General features: G+C 32.7%; 5 protein-coding genes across 7 annotated transcripts in view; 3 read left to right on the top strand and 2 right to left on the bottom strand.

Moving 5' to 3' along the window:
* Window positions 1–3,243, top strand: part of LOC120629056 (active breakpoint cluster region-related protein) — a 29,223-nt gene extending 25,980 nt beyond the window's left edge. For all 3 annotated transcript variants that reach the window (XM_039897803.1, XM_039897802.1, XM_039897801.1), the window contains exon 21: window positions 355–3,243. In XM_039897803.1, coding sequence (XP_039753737.1) covers window positions 355–598 — 244 coding nt within the window. In that variant the 3' untranslated portion in view covers window positions 599–3,243. The remainder of the gene's footprint in view (window positions 1–354) is intronic.
* An 86-nt stretch (window positions 3,244–3,329) lies between these two features.
* On the bottom strand, window positions 3,330–5,257 carry LOC120629057 (cysteine-rich with EGF-like domain protein 2). Its single transcript, XM_039897804.1, has 2 exons — window positions 5,234–5,257; window positions 3,330–5,085 (listed from the first exon to the last, which is right to left on the bottom strand). The coding sequence occupies exon 2, from the start codon at window positions 5,061–5,063 to the stop codon at window positions 3,966–3,968; it is 1,098 nt and encodes a 365-aa protein (XP_039753738.1). The 5' UTR covers window positions 5,064–5,085; window positions 5,234–5,257; the 3' UTR covers window positions 3,330–3,965.
* Window positions 5,258–5,781: 524 nt separating this feature from the next.
* Window positions 5,782–8,017, top strand: LOC120628672 (something about silencing protein 10). The gene is made up of 2 exons (XM_039897224.1): window positions 5,782–6,087; window positions 6,541–8,017. The coding sequence occupies exons 1-2, from the start codon at window positions 6,071–6,073 to the stop codon at window positions 7,925–7,927; spliced, it is 1,404 nt and encodes a 467-aa protein (XP_039753158.1). The 5' UTR covers window positions 5,782–6,070; the 3' UTR covers window positions 7,928–8,017.
* LOC120628671 (notchless protein homolog 1) lies at window positions 7,930–14,695 on the bottom strand. Its single transcript, XM_039897223.1, has 10 exons — window positions 14,437–14,695; window positions 13,902–14,059; window positions 13,335–13,471; window positions 12,929–13,103; window positions 12,403–12,577; window positions 11,527–11,671; window positions 10,932–11,121; window positions 9,041–9,204; window positions 8,393–8,519; window positions 7,930–8,012 (listed from the first exon to the last, which is right to left on the bottom strand). The coding sequence occupies exons 1-10, from the start codon at window positions 14,578–14,580 to the stop codon at window positions 8,000–8,002; spliced, it is 1,428 nt and encodes a 475-aa protein (XP_039753157.1). The 5' UTR covers window positions 14,581–14,695; the 3' UTR covers window positions 7,930–7,999.
* Window positions 14,696–14,871: 176 nt separating this feature from the next.
* Window positions 14,872–17,935, top strand: LOC120628732 (transmembrane 9 superfamily member 3). Its single transcript, XM_039897322.1, has one exon. The coding sequence runs from the start codon at window positions 15,012–15,014 to the stop codon at window positions 16,737–16,739; it is 1,728 nt and encodes a 575-aa protein (XP_039753256.1). The 5' UTR covers window positions 14,872–15,011; the 3' UTR covers window positions 16,740–17,935.
* Window positions 17,936–18,195: the final 260 nt, after the last annotated feature.

Raw genomic sequence — 18,195 nt, 5'->3', positions numbered from 1 at the left:
TTCTTCACTACATAATTAAATCCTTTCATCATTATCATCATCATTTTCGTCGTCATCGTCGTCATCATCATCATCATCATCATCATCATCATAATCACAACCCATCATCGGCCCACTACAGGGGATGGGTCTCCTCCCACAATGAGAAGGAGTTAAGACCCTAGTCCACCACGCTGGCCGAGTGCGGATTTGTGGGTTTCACAAACCTTTGAGAACATTATGGAGAACTCTCAGGTATTCTGCAAGTTTCCTCACGATGGTTTCCGTTGAAGCAAGCGATATTTTAATTGATTCAAATTAATAGACGTCAAATTAACCGCCTCAGTAGGTTCAACTGTTATTACATTTCAACAGGGTGAACCAGCACGAAGGCGAGAACAAGATGTCGTTACACAACTTAGCAACAGTGTTCGGGCCCACATTACTCCGGCCAAGCGCTCAGGGTGGTAAACTCCGAGCCGACCAACTCGCGGCTGGCACTGTGGACGCTATGGCGCAGGCTGGTATACTCTACACTCTGTTACAACAGCGACATCTAGCGCAACAGTTGTCTGCGCATCGCCCGCACGCCGGCAACACCCCGCAACTATTGGACTGAGTGACTCCAAACTATCCCCCACCTTACGATCTTTAATGAACGATGATTTGACTACCTCCCCGGCATAGCTATCCGAATACCCATCTTACAAGCAGTGGCGTGCACTGGGTTTCTTACCAGGGTATGCATACAGCGGGAAAATTGTATAAAACGGGAAAAACCTCCCTCCTATACGAGTTTTATATTTAGGCAGGCAGTGCTTTTTTGCATGTATGAATTGCACGCCACTGCTTAAAAGTTATTTCCAACATTCTGCTTACAAGTTATTAATATATCTACTGCATTATCTCGTGTAAACGTTATCACACTCCTCCAATATACTAAAACTGTTGGTTTGAATTACTGTAAATCTCCCCCACCATTGAATCAGGTGGTGTTATGCATATTCTATTTATTGATTGCTATTTTTATTAGGTTAAAAAGTTTATCTTTTTGTTTTATTAGATTAGAATACATATAAAAACTTACTTCAATTACCAATTATAAAAAAATGCCTAAAATGAAATGTGATTGAATAATAACAGTCAACAAAACATTTTGGAAACAATCTTTTCGCCATAAAAGACTTCCACTGATGCCACTTAACTAGTATTATTTCCAGTCCTATTTATTGAACTGGTAATATTTATAATCTCGTAAGTTAGTGTTCATTTTTTATAAGAGCAGAATATTGATTCAATTTTTGTAATTATATTGCGATGCAAACGCAAGCGTAAGATTTTTATATAATTATTATACATTATATACAACCGTATTTGTATACTATAATAATTAACACAGTGTTTAACATGCCTTATAAATTTGCAAGCCACATTAAGAAGCATTCCATCTTAACTAGAACAGACTGAGTAGGTATCTATAAGGAATTATAATTTGCACAAACTTTAGTAAGTAGAAATCTTAATTATTGTGCATAAACGATAAAAAAATGAATCAAAATTTTATTCATAAAATGTTTTATAAACTTTAACTACTTATTCTTCCTATGATCTTAGAAACCTAATATACACGATATTTTCACGCGTAAATTGTGATTATTTCTGCAGTCACAAGCGGTTGGCACGGTTGACCACCAAATGTCGAAGTATTTTTTTCCAAAACCAGTGAATGCAGGCAGGCAGCTAGGAAGTACCTACCGCTAAAAATCCATTATTAACTATGGCTTTTAGTTTACTTTTTATGTCAGGCTTCTGTTTTAAACGATTGATTTAAAAAAGCATAATATAATATATGTATATGTAATGTAGTGAGTTATAAAAAGACATTAAAAATATAAAGAGCTTACATATTTTTTTGAAAATATTGATTTCTTATAATTTAAATCAGCACATTACTCTGAAAATGTTTGGAGGGTAATAATTCTTCATACATAATATATATTTATTTTAAAATTAATCTTTTAGTGTTACTTTATTTGCAAAACCGTCCTACCAAACAATTACTCTGAAAATGTTTGGAAGGTAATAATTCTTCATACATAATATTTATTTTAAAATTAATCTTTTAGTGTTACTTTATTTGCAAAACCGTCCTACCAAACAATTACCCTCAGGTTAGATCAGAGTCCAAAGCTGACTTGCTAAGAATGTGAATATGTAAGCACTTTAATTGCAATTCATTAAGTATTAAAAGGGACCGAATATGTAAAAAGAACATTAGCTTAATACAATGGACTGATAATAATAAATTTGTAGATTATTTTCAAAACTCCTTATATTATATTTATATTATTAAAACGGAACGCATCATTTAAAAGTGTTTTTATAACGCTGTGAATGGACTGTATTACATATTGCAGCATTTAAATGGCTAGTCGTGCATATTGAATATTTTAGAATTATAATAATTTACCAGAAAAATTGCTGCCTGAATTTTAAAGCTGATGCTAGTTTACAGCTATTCTTAAGTGTTTTCACAAGTAGTTTTTAATAATGTTAATTTAGTACTTAAATAAAAAAGCTACCAAAAACATAAGTTTTAGAACAAAGTTATGTTTCATTCAAATTTCTAATGATTTTGTTGAATTCATTGACATTATTACTTATTCTTTTTAATTTGTTACCTAGGGTAGAAAAGTATCATTATTTCTAATTACTATATCTTAATCAAGTTCTTTTTCACCAAAGATCACAACTAAAGTGACACTTGTGTAATTTTTAAGAACAAAGAAATACACAATTGGCCCTATTATCTAAACTCACTTTCCAATATTTATAGAATCATTTTGGTATTTACAATTAAAATCATTATTGATGTATAAACATTGTATTTGGATTATCTACCTTGATGAAAGCCAGTCGCCTAGCTGGTATCTAAAGGCACAACATTCGGATGAGACCTAATAGCCTATCATGAGTTACTTGTTTTATTTACTTGAAGTAAAAAGTGAGATGTTTTTACACATGGATGGACCTTGGATGACCAACTACCTAATGGAGATAACAATATTTAATTATATGTAACCTTCGAAGGTAAATATACTATTACTATTCCTTTACCTTAAGTTACTAATTTGTAATAAATATCGAGAAGGGGATCAAAACCACCATTAAGATAAAACCATCTCACTTTTATTGCTATTATACTAACAGAGACACCAACACAATAAGTATCTTTTATAATATCTTTTCAATCAAGAACCGAAACCTGCATTTTTTTTTATAATTTCTAAGAAACATCCGTTTTTTATAGTTAAGATAAAATTGTGCTCATTTCTTTACCTTCATCAAAATTCTTGTTATTATTATTATGGATAACCAAGATATGTATTGATAGCAGTGAATAATATCCATGCAGATTTATAATTTATTGTGATTTTCATGATAATTATATTACTGCATATTGCTTTGATATTATGTTGCCTAAAAAGCATCTATTTTGAAAGTGGCACATTATGTAAAGGAAGATATGTAGTCTACAAATTCTATTAAATTTAAATTAATGGCATTTTTATTGTTATTTAAATGTATACTCCTGTATGGCTTGTTGACATTAGGGCGGACCCCACCACAATGCAATCTATTGCAATATTAATTCTCCTATGTTTCTTGTGCTGTAATCAATAATGTGTACAGCTCTGTACTATATATTGCACAAAATCTGATTTAAAAGATCTTGTCTATACATTGCTGTGTGTCCCATCCTACATTTTCACTAGCCCTTTTTTAAAAGTAAGTCTTTAATGTTTTGTGCATCAACATTCTTTTATATTATATAAGGACACTCTTTGGTTAATTGTATTTAATTTTTGTATATAAATGATACTAAATGTAGTTATAAACCTTTCACAATAAAATGTATTTTTAATACACCTTTAAAATAAACTTTTATTTACTAGACTTGTGTACCGTAGGTATATTTAAGCTCCTTACATCTTATATTGATTGTAAACATCGATAACCTTAACATCAGAGGTATCTTCAAAAAAGTATATAACAAACGAAGTAACTAATGTTACAAAAGACGCAATATACCATGATTTTCTATATGAAATAAATATCACTAGTATGCATAAAGATAAATAAAAAACTACTTTCAATAACAGGATTCTTTTATGATCATTATTAATACATTTCCCAGCCAGCAAGAAATTGTCAGGTGCAGTACAAGATGTACAATCCTTAGGGTTGGGACCAACACATGTCTTGCAAGTTCTATCACATGATTCACAGTTATAGGAACCTTCTTTATTTATACAAAACTCACTAGTTTTACAAACCGATAGGTCAAAACATTCATTAACATCAACACATACACCTAATTCAATACTCCAACCAGGTGCACACTGTATGCAAGCATTAGGTCCATCACCATTGCATTCATAGCATGCCTGGTGGCACGATTTACACACATTCATAGTTTTATAAAAGTTTCTAGAACATTCTTCACAATATTTTCCTGAATATCCTGTGTGGCAAATGCATGTACCATTTCCTTTCCGTGTACCATCTCCATCACACTTTCCCTTACCTGCACATACTTTATTGTTCCCATCTTGGGGACAAGGAGTACATGCTTCACCAAATTGATGAACAGGGCAACAATACTGAAGATTTTCAATACACAGCCATTCATACAAATCTGAGCTATAATTATTCTTATTAAACCACCATTCTTCTAAAACCTGTTCTGCTTCTTCAGCAAGAGCATAACAGTGATCTTTATGCATTTTTAATTCAGAACAGAGACCTTCCTGTATTTCAACGAATCTCATTTCACTTCTAGCGTATGATTTTAGTTTTGCTTCTTCCCAAGCCACATCACCACCTTCGTGTTTCCCTCGAGAAGTTTTATCAAGCCAAGTATTAAAAGAATCTGTTAACACTTTACATCGGCGACATTCGTTTAATTTATTAGAGGTTAATTTCCCACGGTCTTTAGTTCGCTCTTGGCTTGAAATTGTGGGTTCCATAAGCGTAAACACTACGACTATAGCAAGAAGCTTTGCTATATTTATGGTAGCCATAATATTTATTAGGCTATTTTGCCTGAAAAATAGAAAAGTTGCCTGAAAAATAGTGCAAGTGCGCACAGTAATAAACCCTTAAGCGTAGCGTGTATCAATTATTAATATAATTATAAAAAAAACAATGCAAAAAGAAAAACATCGTGCCATAAATTTTTTATGACATTTACCTTAGATTGATTTTTTTCAGAGCCCAAAAAGTAAGAACCTAGAAATCAGGGCCAATTTATATAAGAAAAACTCAAAAGGCTTAGACAATGAGGATACAAACAGCTCAGACGTCACGATATTTTAATCAAAATTAATCACTTACCACATGGAGTCCTAAAGATAAACAGCCAAAATAAAACCTTTAAAATTCTCGTCCCATTGTGTTCTACACTCCTCTGAAACGGCTTGACCAATTCTTACGAAATTTTCTGCATATTACCTAATATGCAAAATAATACTTAGCTAGGTAGGTCTCATAGCTATGAGAATAAATTTTAATTTCAGATACAGGACCGTTGTGTTAATCTATTTTTTCAACCCCTAAGGAATAAGGGTGGTATACCCCAAAAATGTTGTTTTTTTTTAAAGATATTTTACAATATATTTTTGTATGATTTAGCATACCAAAATATTAATAGCTCGCAGACTAATCATTAATCTGTGGAAACCTAATTTTTTTTTGTCTGTTTTCTGTGTCAAGATCGATATCTGAGACTTGTGTCAGAAATTGGAAACCACGATCCATCTCACTTCACAATTTCAATGACAAAAATTGAGATTTTATTTTGGTGCTTGTTGAGAAATGTTCATTAATTACAATAAACTGATATATGTACAAAAATCAGCAACCCACATAATATTTGTGTTTTCGAGGCTAGTTTAAGCTCGTATTATGTTTATACACGACTATATTGGAGGATAACGATTATAATGATTGGAAGTGTTCAGTCAGAATAACCTAAGAAACACTTGAACACATGCAAAATTTATTGCTTTTTGTGTTAAATTAAGATAATATGGCGGATAAAATAAGGTAAGAGGTTTTGCATTTCGTTTCTATTGTGCTGCAACTATTAGGTGCAAAAATTACTGCATTACCAATTGAAAATAAATTCCTGTAACATTAACATTTTGGCTTTAGTTATCATAAAGTATTAGTATCTTTGCTTCCAATAATATCAGAAGCAAAAGATAACTTGTAGAGCTCGCTACTGGTTAAATCAAATACATAATCATTTTAGAACTAACTAGCAAATGTCCTTTAAAAAGGTAATTTTTAAATAAAGTTTAAAAAGTTTGAATATGAATTGATAATATGATTATTAAATCAGGCCATATTTATGGTCTGGCCAATCCTGCAATATGAATTTCAAAATAAAAAAATGTGTCAACAGTTTTTATGAGATGTTATAGGACTATGAGCCTATGGTAGACCGGTTTGTATGAAATTTATATAAAATGTATTTATTTGATGTATTTCTTTCAGGATTAACTCAAAGTTTGATGAATCAAATAATTATGAGCCATCAGATTCGGAAAACGAATATTCAACAACGGAAAAGCAGATTTTAGATAAACTCCGTAAAAGAAAACATCAAAATTCAGATAGTGAAGAAGAGGTGTATGCTTTTTCTGAATCTGAGGCTGATTCTGAGGGAAAAAGTGATTTAGGTATTGCTGATAGTGATTTAGATGGAGCAGAAAAGTCAGATGACGACTTGCCAGATTCCAAGGCATGGGGTAAAAAGAAGAAGTCTTATTATTCAACAGATTATGTTGATGAAGATTATGGAGGGTTTGGTGATGATGAGGAAGATGCTCTCATGGAAGAGGAAGAAGCCAAAAGTATACAAAAGAGATTACTCGAACAACTTGGAGAAGATGATTTTACTCTGGAGTTTTTCAACAAGCAGGCTACTAAAAGCGATAATGGCGAAATTTTAATAAAACATGATGTAAGTCAGATGTCAAAAAGAGAAAAGCTGCAATTGTTTGAAAAAGAGAGTCCAGAGTTTTCTGGTCTTATAGAGGATTTCAAATTAAAGTTAACTGTAGCAAAAGATGATTTGCACCCTGTGTTGGAATTAGTAAAAGGTGGAAAGCTACCTAGTTGTTCAGCTTCTAAATTTGTCAAAACTAATTATGATTTGATCTTAAACTATTGCACAAACATAAGCTTTTATCTATTATTAAAAAGTCAAAAAATTAATATTCAAAATCATCCAGTAATAAAGAGGTTATATCAATATAGACAATTGCTTAAAAAGATGGAACCTATTTACATAGAAGTCATAAAACCACAAGTAGATAAAATTTTAAATTCATTGAAAAACAATTTAGAATTGCAACTCATAAAAGAAAATAAGAGTAAAAAGCGTAAAAGTGATCAGCCACCTGAGAACCCTACTAAGAAGTTGAAGTTATTAAATGCAATTGAGAAAAACGAGGGTGAAGATACTGGTGTTTCTGACTATGATGATGATGATGAAGCTTTAAATGATGTTGATATCAAAAACAAAGTTGAAATTGGAGATCAATATAATAATCAATCAGAAGAAAGTGGGTTCTCAGACAATGACGAGCCAGAAGATGAACATAGGAAACCAACAAGTTCTAATAAAGTGAAAGATGTGATATCTGAGGAGGTAGGAGATAAGAGACAGATAACTTACCAAATTGCCAAAAACAAAGGCTTGACTCCACACAGAAAGAAAGAACAAAGGAATCCTAGAGTAAAACACAAGCTGAAATACAGAAAAGCTAAAATAAGGAGGAAGGGGGCAGTTCGAGAGCCAAGAACAGAAATTACCAGGTATGGTGGAGAGCCTTCTGGTATAAAGGCAAATGTGAAAAAGAGCATTAAAATAAAATAGCATTCTGTTCAAAACTATGTTTATTAAATAGTATTTTTACAATAAAATCATAAAAGAATATTCTTTTTTCTTCTAATGTTGCCACCTGCAAGAAAAATAACCACCTGTATTTATTTGATCAAAAAATAAATATATATCAATATAAATGTTTATCAATTGTTGGTAAAAACTAATTTAATGTATCATCTGCTCCTTATTTTATACATATAAATAATATTGTGGGAAAGTCTTAAAAAGCTAAGGGAGTTTTGATAGACAAATCATTTAGTCAATATATAGCAAGATGTTGTATTTTCAATTGCCAAATAGGGTAAATTTGTAAATTACACTATTAGCTAACTGAGAAATAAATGATCTACTGGTCTTCAAATAACTCATTGTGAAATTGTTATTCTGCTTGTATTAATTAGTTTGAATAAGGATTTAAACCTCATCAAACTGAAGTTATAATTAATTATAACTTACAGTTTTAAAACCTTGTCTTTACCACCTGAAGCAACATATGTACCATCAGGTGACCAATCAACTGCATAAACTTCATCAGCATGTCCGGGCAAATCCAACTCAAGCTTCTTTGTTTTCATATTCCATACTGCAAGTTAAAAATGTGATAATTCAATGATAATCTTTATTCTTAAATATAAACCCTTAACAACAATAAAGCTATTATAAATACAAAATAAGTATTTAAATCTATATTATTTTTTATTATTTGAATTATAATAAGTAACAAATTTGATATTAAAGATGGTCAAAAAGAAGTGCTACTGTTTGAATAGCAACATTTCCCAAGTATTTTTTCAAAAAAATACTTTATATTAGAAGGGAATAATATTAAACAAATAACCGTAAAAATGATTTTATTTTATTCATCATGATCATTTCAACTAAAGTTGCCACGATTTGGTATTCGGCCGGTATTCGGTATTTAAGTACTATTTGGCCGAATACCGAATACCAAAACAAGGGGCCGAATAGACCGAATACAGAATAGTAGCCCAATATTCGTGGCATCTCTAATTTCAACAAAAGGACCCCCACTGTTGGACATAGGTCTTTTGTAGGGATTTCTCCGTGTTAGTGTTTGTTTTAGTCAATGCAAGTTTTTTGTACCTTTTAGTGTTGAATCAGCGCTTGAACTCAGTAATAGCCTGGAATCAGCCGACCATGCCAACATGTATACTGCCTGCACATGCCCTCTTAATGTTGTTATGAATTTTCCTGTGGTTGACTCCCACAATTTTACTGACTTGTCAAATGATGCAGAAGCTATAAACCTAAAAAAATAATTTTATAATTTAAAATATAAAAATATATAAAAGCAATGTGTCATCTCTTATTTCAAACGTGTCTCATTGTAATACGGACCTTTGAAAAAGTAGATCGAAACTGCAACGTTTCCTACTAGATGACGCTACAGTCGCTATAAGACTGATGTGAAAGGCATATACTAATTTCGGCGTCGACGGTAGGAGAGCCGTAGTAATAAGTAATTGGTGAAAGCGCTCAGGCCGCGATTGCCCGAGAGTCGCAGGTTCAAATCCTTTCGGTTCCGAAAATTTTTATATGCATTTTAAATTTATTAAATTAAACAAAAAAAATATGAAGTGAAATCCTAAAACATGTAAATGAAAACCGAAATAGTAATTCACAGGATTTTACGCACGAGTAACATTATGTACAGTCTCTGAGACTTATCAGTGAAACCGAAAATCTAATAGTTTTTGATTAAATTACTGTTTAGAGTTTTTAATGAATACCTAAATAAAACTATTTAAACCTAGTAAGTTGGCTGGTATTATGACATAATACCAGCCAACTTACTACCTGCGTTAACTAAATCGAAAGTAAAGTAAGTATGACAAATGCGTACCTAGTGGGTAACTAACATAAATATCGAGGTTCAAAGTAAATAAATAACTTCTAAATATTTGCACTGTATTTCATTTATGTGAGCGCAACACAATATTTCTAACATATAATAAAATTGGAGTGTCTGTTTGTAATATTGAAAAAACCGTTTTATACTACATGTATATATGGTACCTACACCAAAATACCATTTTTTACAATTGGTCTGTCGGTCCGTTTGTTCCGGCTAATCTCTGAAACGGCTGGACTGATTTTGATGGTATTTTTATAGCCAGGCTGATGTAGTAAGGAGTAACTTAAGCTTCGTTTATTTTAGAAAAATAAATAAAGTAATAAAGTAATGAAGTAATAAGTTAAATGAAGTACTGGATAATACTTGGAGTATTATCCAGTACTTCATTTAAGATTAAGATTTCCAGTGCTTATATCGTACTTTTGATTGATAGGATTATTTTTAATTTTAAATAAATGGGCTAATACGTCAGAGATGCAGGTACGACAGACTACAAGTTTTAAACACGGAAACCGGCCCAGTTGTACTATGATAAGAGAGGAATGACTTAAGATGTTAAAATAAGACAGCAAAATACAAGATAAACAGTTTCTAACGTACCATATACTTAATTATCGACCGTCGGTTTAATCTATTGAACTGTAAGATCCCCAACTTAATAGACATAAATTGTCAAATATGTACTGACTATGCACAATCATTATTTTAACTTCTTTAAATTTATCCCTTAATGACTCTCTTGGGTCCATTTTATATACCGCACAAACAGCCCTTTTCTGCAGGAAGAAAATAAAATCTATATCAGCAGCATTACCCCATAATAAAATGCCGTAGGACATAATGCTGTGAAAATAACTTAAATACACAAGCCTAGTAGTTTCTATATTTGTCATAAGACGAATCTTTTTAACCGCGTATGCTGCAGAACTAAGACTGTTTGCTAAATTATTTATAACTATTTCCAAAAATATAGGGTGATATAGGGTGGCAAAGATAGGTATAGCAAAGAATTTTTGATCTTATATTTTTGACCTGGAAGAAGAAAGTTTCGTATTTGATTATATCTGTAAAACTATTTTATGTTAGTAACTTTATACTTTTAGACAAATAGTAACTGACCTTGTATCAGGTGAAAATTTTACATCATTGATTAACTGCTGATGTCCAGTCATACGAGCGAGTGGTCGCTTCTCTTTCTCAGGCAGCCATAGGAATAATGTGAAATCGTCTGATCCACTGACGAGGCGCTCCTCACCCTGTGGACATGTATGCTCGAATCTTTCTAGTGCGCGCTGCTGTAAAACTTTCTCTGAAAATACAATGACATTATGTTTAGAGTTTGGGCGCGTTAGGTAATGTTGCTTCTTCAGTTATATAATAAATTTAATTAACATTCCTTGTAAAAAATTCAAAACCTGTCAATATAGAATTTTTTTTAAATAAAATTATAGACTAGATTATAGTCGCCCTTAGTAAAACAATGGCGCCTATTGACAGGTCCAAAAAAATTTTTATCTACAACTTATTTTTAGGTTTTATCTATTTCCAGTTTCCATGTTAATTTCCTTTAAAAAAATTTGTTCAACCGCATTTTTAAAGGAAATTAAATTGGCTGCCTGTTGCAACTGGCTATAAATAGTCGCAATATCACAGTTCCTGTTACTGTTTTCATCCAAATCTGTAGATAAGTTGATAAAAAAAAATCTAAACTTACTTTCATTTGTATAATCAAGTTTATCTAGTATGGGATGAAAAGGTCCAGTCCTAAGAATATAATCTGTGCTTAGTGCTAGTGTATTAACCCAATGTGCATGACCTTCTAGTGTTCTACATAATATTCCATCTTCAGATCTCCACACCTGTGCCAAACACATAACAATCATTAAAGTGTCATACTAGTGACAATATTTTATCGTCGTAAAAAAGTAATAGGCCCGTTTTGACATTTGTCATCGCGACGTTACTAGTTATGGAACCATGAGACTCGGTACTCGATACTCACGCTAAATCAATTCAAGTTTGTATCAGTACTTGATTGATATGATTATGTATTGTAAAGTGTTCGTTCGTTCAAAGTATTCCTTTAACTTCACAACCAATTACGTCCACTTTTCAACATGTTGAAACAGAGTTCGTACTATATAACAACAAACACAAAAATCGAGTCAAATCACTATGTTTAAATCAATATCCATAGTAGAAGAGCAAAAGTTAACGTAATAGTAAACAGTATATATCAAACTAAAACGAGCGCAAAGTCAACTTTACAAGATCGGGAACGAAAAACTGCGCAGTGCGCGCGGGGTCGTTTCAGTTATGTGCCGCTTGCTCAGATACATCAACTCAGACTCATTATTTAGAACCCAGTATCGTCAATTCAAAATTTTATTTGCGGCTTTGAGAACCAAGCGCGGCGGCTTTCGATATTCAGTAAAAAAATTGGTAACAACTCTATAATAAAAAAAAAAAGACTGAGAAGGTAACTGTTTTCGAAACGTTTCGCAACAATTATAAATTCGGAAATAATGAATTCCCAAAATTATCCCGGAACCACTGCTGCGCCAGGTGGGTTATAATAAAACTAATATACCTTTATGGTTCTATCCTGTGAAGATGTATAAATAAGACCAGTGCCACCCCATTTGACGCAAGTTACTGCTTTAGAATGTCCTGTCAGGCTTAGTATGGTATGTCCTGTGACAGTGTCCCATATCCTTACATCACCATCTTTGGAAGAGCTGGCTAGTTTGCGACATTCTGGATTTCTAAAAAGTGTTTTTATTAGCATGTGTGGGTGGAGCATGTCCTGTGTGTATGTGTGTGTGTTGCTCCTGCCACTTATTGTGCACAGAACATACTTGATGTAATGCTTTCAATACAGTTTCAATCAATATAACTGGATGCTGTATCTCACACGCATTTGTCCTTAAACTGGTCATGCATAGTTAATAATGTGTTCAGATTAAGCAATTTTGATATTTGAATAAAAAAGTATACTTTCTATCAATCGGAAATCAAATACTTCTTTGTATTCATAAGCTATCACAATAATATAAAAAAATCTGTTTATCATGAACATTAACAGTCCACCATGCCTCAGAATTGTAGCTAGTTACCTGATATAAGGTTCCCAAGCAAGTGCAGTAACCCATTGTTTATGTCCCATCATAGTTTTGCCAATCTGGTTACCAGATAAGGGATCCCATAGCATGATTCTGCCTTGTTTGCATGCTGATGCTAACTTTGAGCCATCAGGAGACCAGGATATGCAAAGTACCCAGTTTGTGTGACCTGTTTAAAAAAAAGGCAAATGTTTTTATTCTTCCTTTTAATCAAACTGCATGGTATTGTTTTGTCCACAAAACTCTAAACTTTGTTCCAAAATTTAACAAAACAAAAAAAATTAAAATTATATCAAAACTATATTAAAATTTTTTACCAAATTATCTTAGCCATTTAATCAGAGTGAGTTCATCCACACATGGGTATTAGTGCTATAAATCTATATTAAATGGTTTCTACCTTTACATACATGCAGTGGAGTTTGTGTGTGTAAATCCCAAAATCTGACTGTTGTGTCACCAGAACCACTTGCTAAATGGTTTCCTGATGGACTAAAGCTTGTTGATATTACAGCTTCAGCATGACCTGGTATAGAACTGGAAAAATGAAAACAATAACTTAATAATTAGACAAAGAGAGAAAGAAGATTATAGTAGAATTTATTGAAAGATAAACCTTGAAAAGTGCTGAAAGAAATGATAAAGATACTAACAGTTCTTTTCTCTCATACAAACATATTATGTTTCAAAGTTTTTTTTACATTAATTTATCTCTTTTAATTGGCTTACGCTGTGAAATTAATTATTACTTTTAGTGTAGGTCTGTGTGGCAGGGTTACTTACATTATCTGTAGAGTAGAAGCAACTCTGCAGAGGTTAATATTAGTTGGTGGATCAGTTATGCTAAGTGTGATGGAGCTATATTTTTGTACTATCTAGTGGACTAAAGATTGAATGAAGAACATGCTAACCATTGGACCAAAGAGGCAGTTACTAACAATTTACTTTAGTATTAAATTCACATTACCTTGTGCAACGAGTAACAGCCCTGACTTTGAACACAGCTTGCTGTTGATAAATGATTTCTACCACTTCTTCAGAGTTTAACTTGTCAACATCTAAGGCCTCTTTGAGAGTGGAAGTTATTTCAACATCTTTGACAAAAAATAGAAAAGGTTTGTCTTCCTGAAATAAGTGTGTAATGTTTATTTAAATAAAAAAATATATTTTAAAACTGAATTAATTAAATAGATACACCAAAATTTTAGTAAAAATACATCTACTACTATCTATTTGAGTTTGAGTTACTTTATGTGTTGGTGATAGAAATGAGAATACCCAGCTGTTTGATATAGTGTTCTAAGGTGTGTGGAGTCCACCAATCAGCATTGGGCCAGCGTGGTGGACTACGGACTACTCATTGTGAGAGGAGACCTCTGTAGTGGACCAGTAATGGGTTGATAAAATGATTATGAGGGAAACGATTTCCTGAACAGTCAGGGAAAACTTTTTGTGACAACCTACCGTTTTTTATTATAATTTAAGTATAATACCAAAGTTACCTCTTTTAATAATGCATTGCAAATAAGAGTAAGTTGCTCCTTAGTAATGTTGAGAGGTAAATCCAAAGGACTGCCGGTATCTTCACCAGTTTCCGATTTAAACCTGGCTTGTACGCATATAGGTAAGTCATTATCTATATCCATTTTGCTGTCAACTAATCTGGAAACTATCACTTTGAATTATAAAAAAGTAAATATGAATTCTAATTTATAACCAATAAATTTAACGCCAAAATCATGCGTTGATCAACAAAACCAAAGACCAGTAAGCAGAAGACTGCAAATCAAACCCAGACCACTAACCTCTATTATAAGTTATAACAGAGGACAGTAACTCCAGACAGAGAGTAAACACGAGGACACATACGCAGAGTATAACTATTCTTATCTGTGTATAGCCAGAAGGGAAATAAGGCAACACTAGTGATTAATTGTCTGACCGCTGACGTCGGCTTTTACTCATTTGTCCGACTGTCTGTGTAGTGTGTTTTTACTTACGTGTTATTTTTTTCCTGATCTGTGAGTGTTATGTTTGTTGACTTTTATAGCATATCTGCAATAAAATTTAACTTAAAATGAAAATTCAATATATTTTGTTTCTTTTGTGGCATTTTGCTAAATGTGATGAACACACACATACTTATAAGGATAGTGAACAAGTGGTGCTTTGGATGAACACTGTGGGCCCTTACCACAATCGTCAAGAGACTTATGCATATTTTTCTCTACCGTTCTGCGCTGGAACGAAGGTTACTATTGGACACTACCATGAGACGTTATCTGAAGCGCTACAAGGTGTTGAATTAGAATTAAGTGGGTTAGATATCACTTTCAAAGATAATGTACCAGCACAGCAATTCTGTGCCATCGAACTCCACGAGCAGTCGTACAAAGCGCTAATCTATGCTGTCAAAAACCATTATTGGTACCAGATGTACGTGGATGATCTGCCGATATGGGGGATTGTAGGAGAAATAGATGGCGACAATTACTACATTTGGACACACAAAAAATTCGACATTGGTTATAACGGCAACAGAATTGTCGAAGTTAACCTTACAGCTGAAAACAAAGAACGCTTGAAGCCTAATGCGAAAATCCCCTTCACATACGAAGTGAACTGGAAGAAAAGCAATATCAAATTTGAAGACCGTTTTGATAAATATTTGGATCCTAATTTCTTCCAGCACCGGATTCACTGGTTTAGCATATTTAACAGTTTCATGATGGTTATTTTCTTGGTGGGTCTTGTGTCAATGATACTTATGAGAACACTTCGTAAGGACTATGCAAGGTACTCGAAAGATGATGATCTTGATGACCTAGAAAAGGATTTGGGTGATGAGTATGGCTGGAAGCAGGTCCATGGGGATGTTTTCCGACCTGTACCACATTTGGCATTATTTTCTGCTCTCATTGGGGTTGGCCATCAGCTGACCGTTGTAACGTTAGCTGTTATCATTTTCACAATATTTGGTGAGCTGTATACTGAGAGGGGATCTTTGTTATCAACAGCAATTTTTATCTATGCTGCCACTTCTCCTGTAAATGGCTATTTTGGAGGTTCCCTGTATGCTAGGATGGGAGGTCGACTTTGGATCAAGCAGATGTTACTCTCTGCCTTCTTGTTACCAGTGCTGGTATGTGGTACAGCCTTTTTCATTAATTTCATAGCTATGTATTATCATGCATCCAGAGCGATTCCATTTGGTAGCATGATAGCTGTGATGTCCATTTGCACATTTGTGATTTTACCCCTAACACTTGTTGGAACTGTCCTTGGACGCAACTTGGCCGGGCAACCTGATTATCCATGTCGTATTAATGCTGTCCCTAGGCCAATCCCAGAGAAGAAATGGTTTATGGAACCATTTATAATAATTATCATGGGAGGAGTTCTTCCATTTGGTTCTATATTTATTGAGATGTACTTTATCTTCACATCATTTTGGGCTTATAAAATCTATTATGTGTATGGTTTCATGCTGCTTGTGTTTTTAATTCTTATGATTGTTACAGTGTGTGTTACAATTGTTTGTACTTATTTCTTGTTGAATGCTGAGGACTATCGTTGGCAGTGGACTAGCTTCCTCTCTGCAGGTAGCACTGCAATTTATGTGTACCTTTACTCCTTCTACTACTTCATATTTAAAACAAAAATGTATGGCTTGTTTCAAACCACTTTCTATTTTGGCTACATGGCATTGTTCAGTTTAACTCTGGGAATTATTTGTGGCACTGTTGGATACATTGGTACCAGTTTATTTGTGAGAAAGATATATGCTACTGTGAAAATTGATTGAATGTTGTATCCTGTGTGATTTTTTTTTCTTAAATTGATTAATTGTATGGTAACTTAAGCAATAAAAATTGCTAGGCTACAAGTGATGTGATTTAGTACTCTCCAGATAATATCCAAAAATGGCTAACACATTCCTTGAAAATTTGCATAACTAAAAATGTATCTGTCTTTATCTACTTATATTTTTAGACATTTTTAGATGATACCAAAATCTATATTAAAAAACATTAAAAGGTCTCACACTCAAATTAAATAGCACATTTATACCACTGTGGGCCTAAACAGTAATGTTTGTGAATATGGATCTAAGCCAGCAATATAATGGAGATTAGTTTTTAACTAACTAAAATATAGGTTCTTTGGTCTAAGTTTTTGTTAACTAATACTTCTTTGTTGACACAGTGTATAATATAAAAGACTTAGTTAATTATATTATTCAAAGCAACTTCATACATCTATAATTTATTATGTTTAATAGTATCCACCTCTTTTGTTGTATACAAATATTTTATTATTAAATCAAATATGTACTATGTAAATAGAAACTAAATTATTGATGAAAAACTATCTTTTATCTGCCACTTTGTATGTGTGGATTTGTTTTCTTGTGGTAAAGAGTATGTATGGAAAGTCAATTCCTTAACTATCTTGCAAAAAGTCATGTTTTTCTTTGTTGCATGAAAGAAAACCCAACAACACACTTTTGCATTTATATCATTAATGGTACCTATAAATTTAAAATTTTACCCCTTCGTCTTGATACTAATTAAGGTGTTTTTCTCTTCATATTTTGTTTTTCTATGTAATCTATAATATTTTAAGTAAAAAAGTAAATTTTAGTGTATAATAGGTATATGATTACCTAGAATGCAATTAGTACTGCTAAAAATCTAGACATAAAAATATGCAATGGCTCCTAGGCAGATGTTATATTTAATACCTATAAGCAATCACAGAAACGATAACCGGTAATAACTAGATATAATTTTACCTATGTAATTGTAAATATTAACTAGAAATTAGTAATAGTTATTACATGTTTTTCACTCTTTCTAAATGAGTTTATTATAATAATTGCTTTTTGTTGTTTTTAAATTGAGTGATAAGATAAAGGAATTAGTTGTATATGCCATCCAGCATAAATCAATGTATCTGAATATTATCATCTTTGGAATAAAAAGGTGACATAACTATTAATATTTGTATTTTATTTTTTGTATTTATATCGAAAAGAGATTTCGTAAGCTGTAAGCTGTGTAACTGATCAACTTCTATGGACTTTTGGTTTGACGCATTTAGAACAGGGCGGCCGTTTGAACCGATTTTTTGGAGTGAAGACTACTAAGCGCAGTTTGGGATGATCTACAGACTGCTGGGTAGACCTCAAAAAAGTGATTAGAAGCGGCTTTATGAGAAAATTGATGGACAGTCTGTAATGGCTTGGTTGCAGAAAGGGC

Source organism: Pararge aegeria, chromosome 13, assembly GCF_905163445.1.
Source record: "Pararge aegeria chromosome 13, ilParAegt1.1, whole genome shotgun sequence".
Taxonomy (NCBI): domain Eukaryota; kingdom Metazoa; phylum Arthropoda; class Insecta; order Lepidoptera; family Nymphalidae; genus Pararge; species Pararge aegeria.
This window is presented reverse-complemented; position numbering and strand designations above follow the sequence as displayed.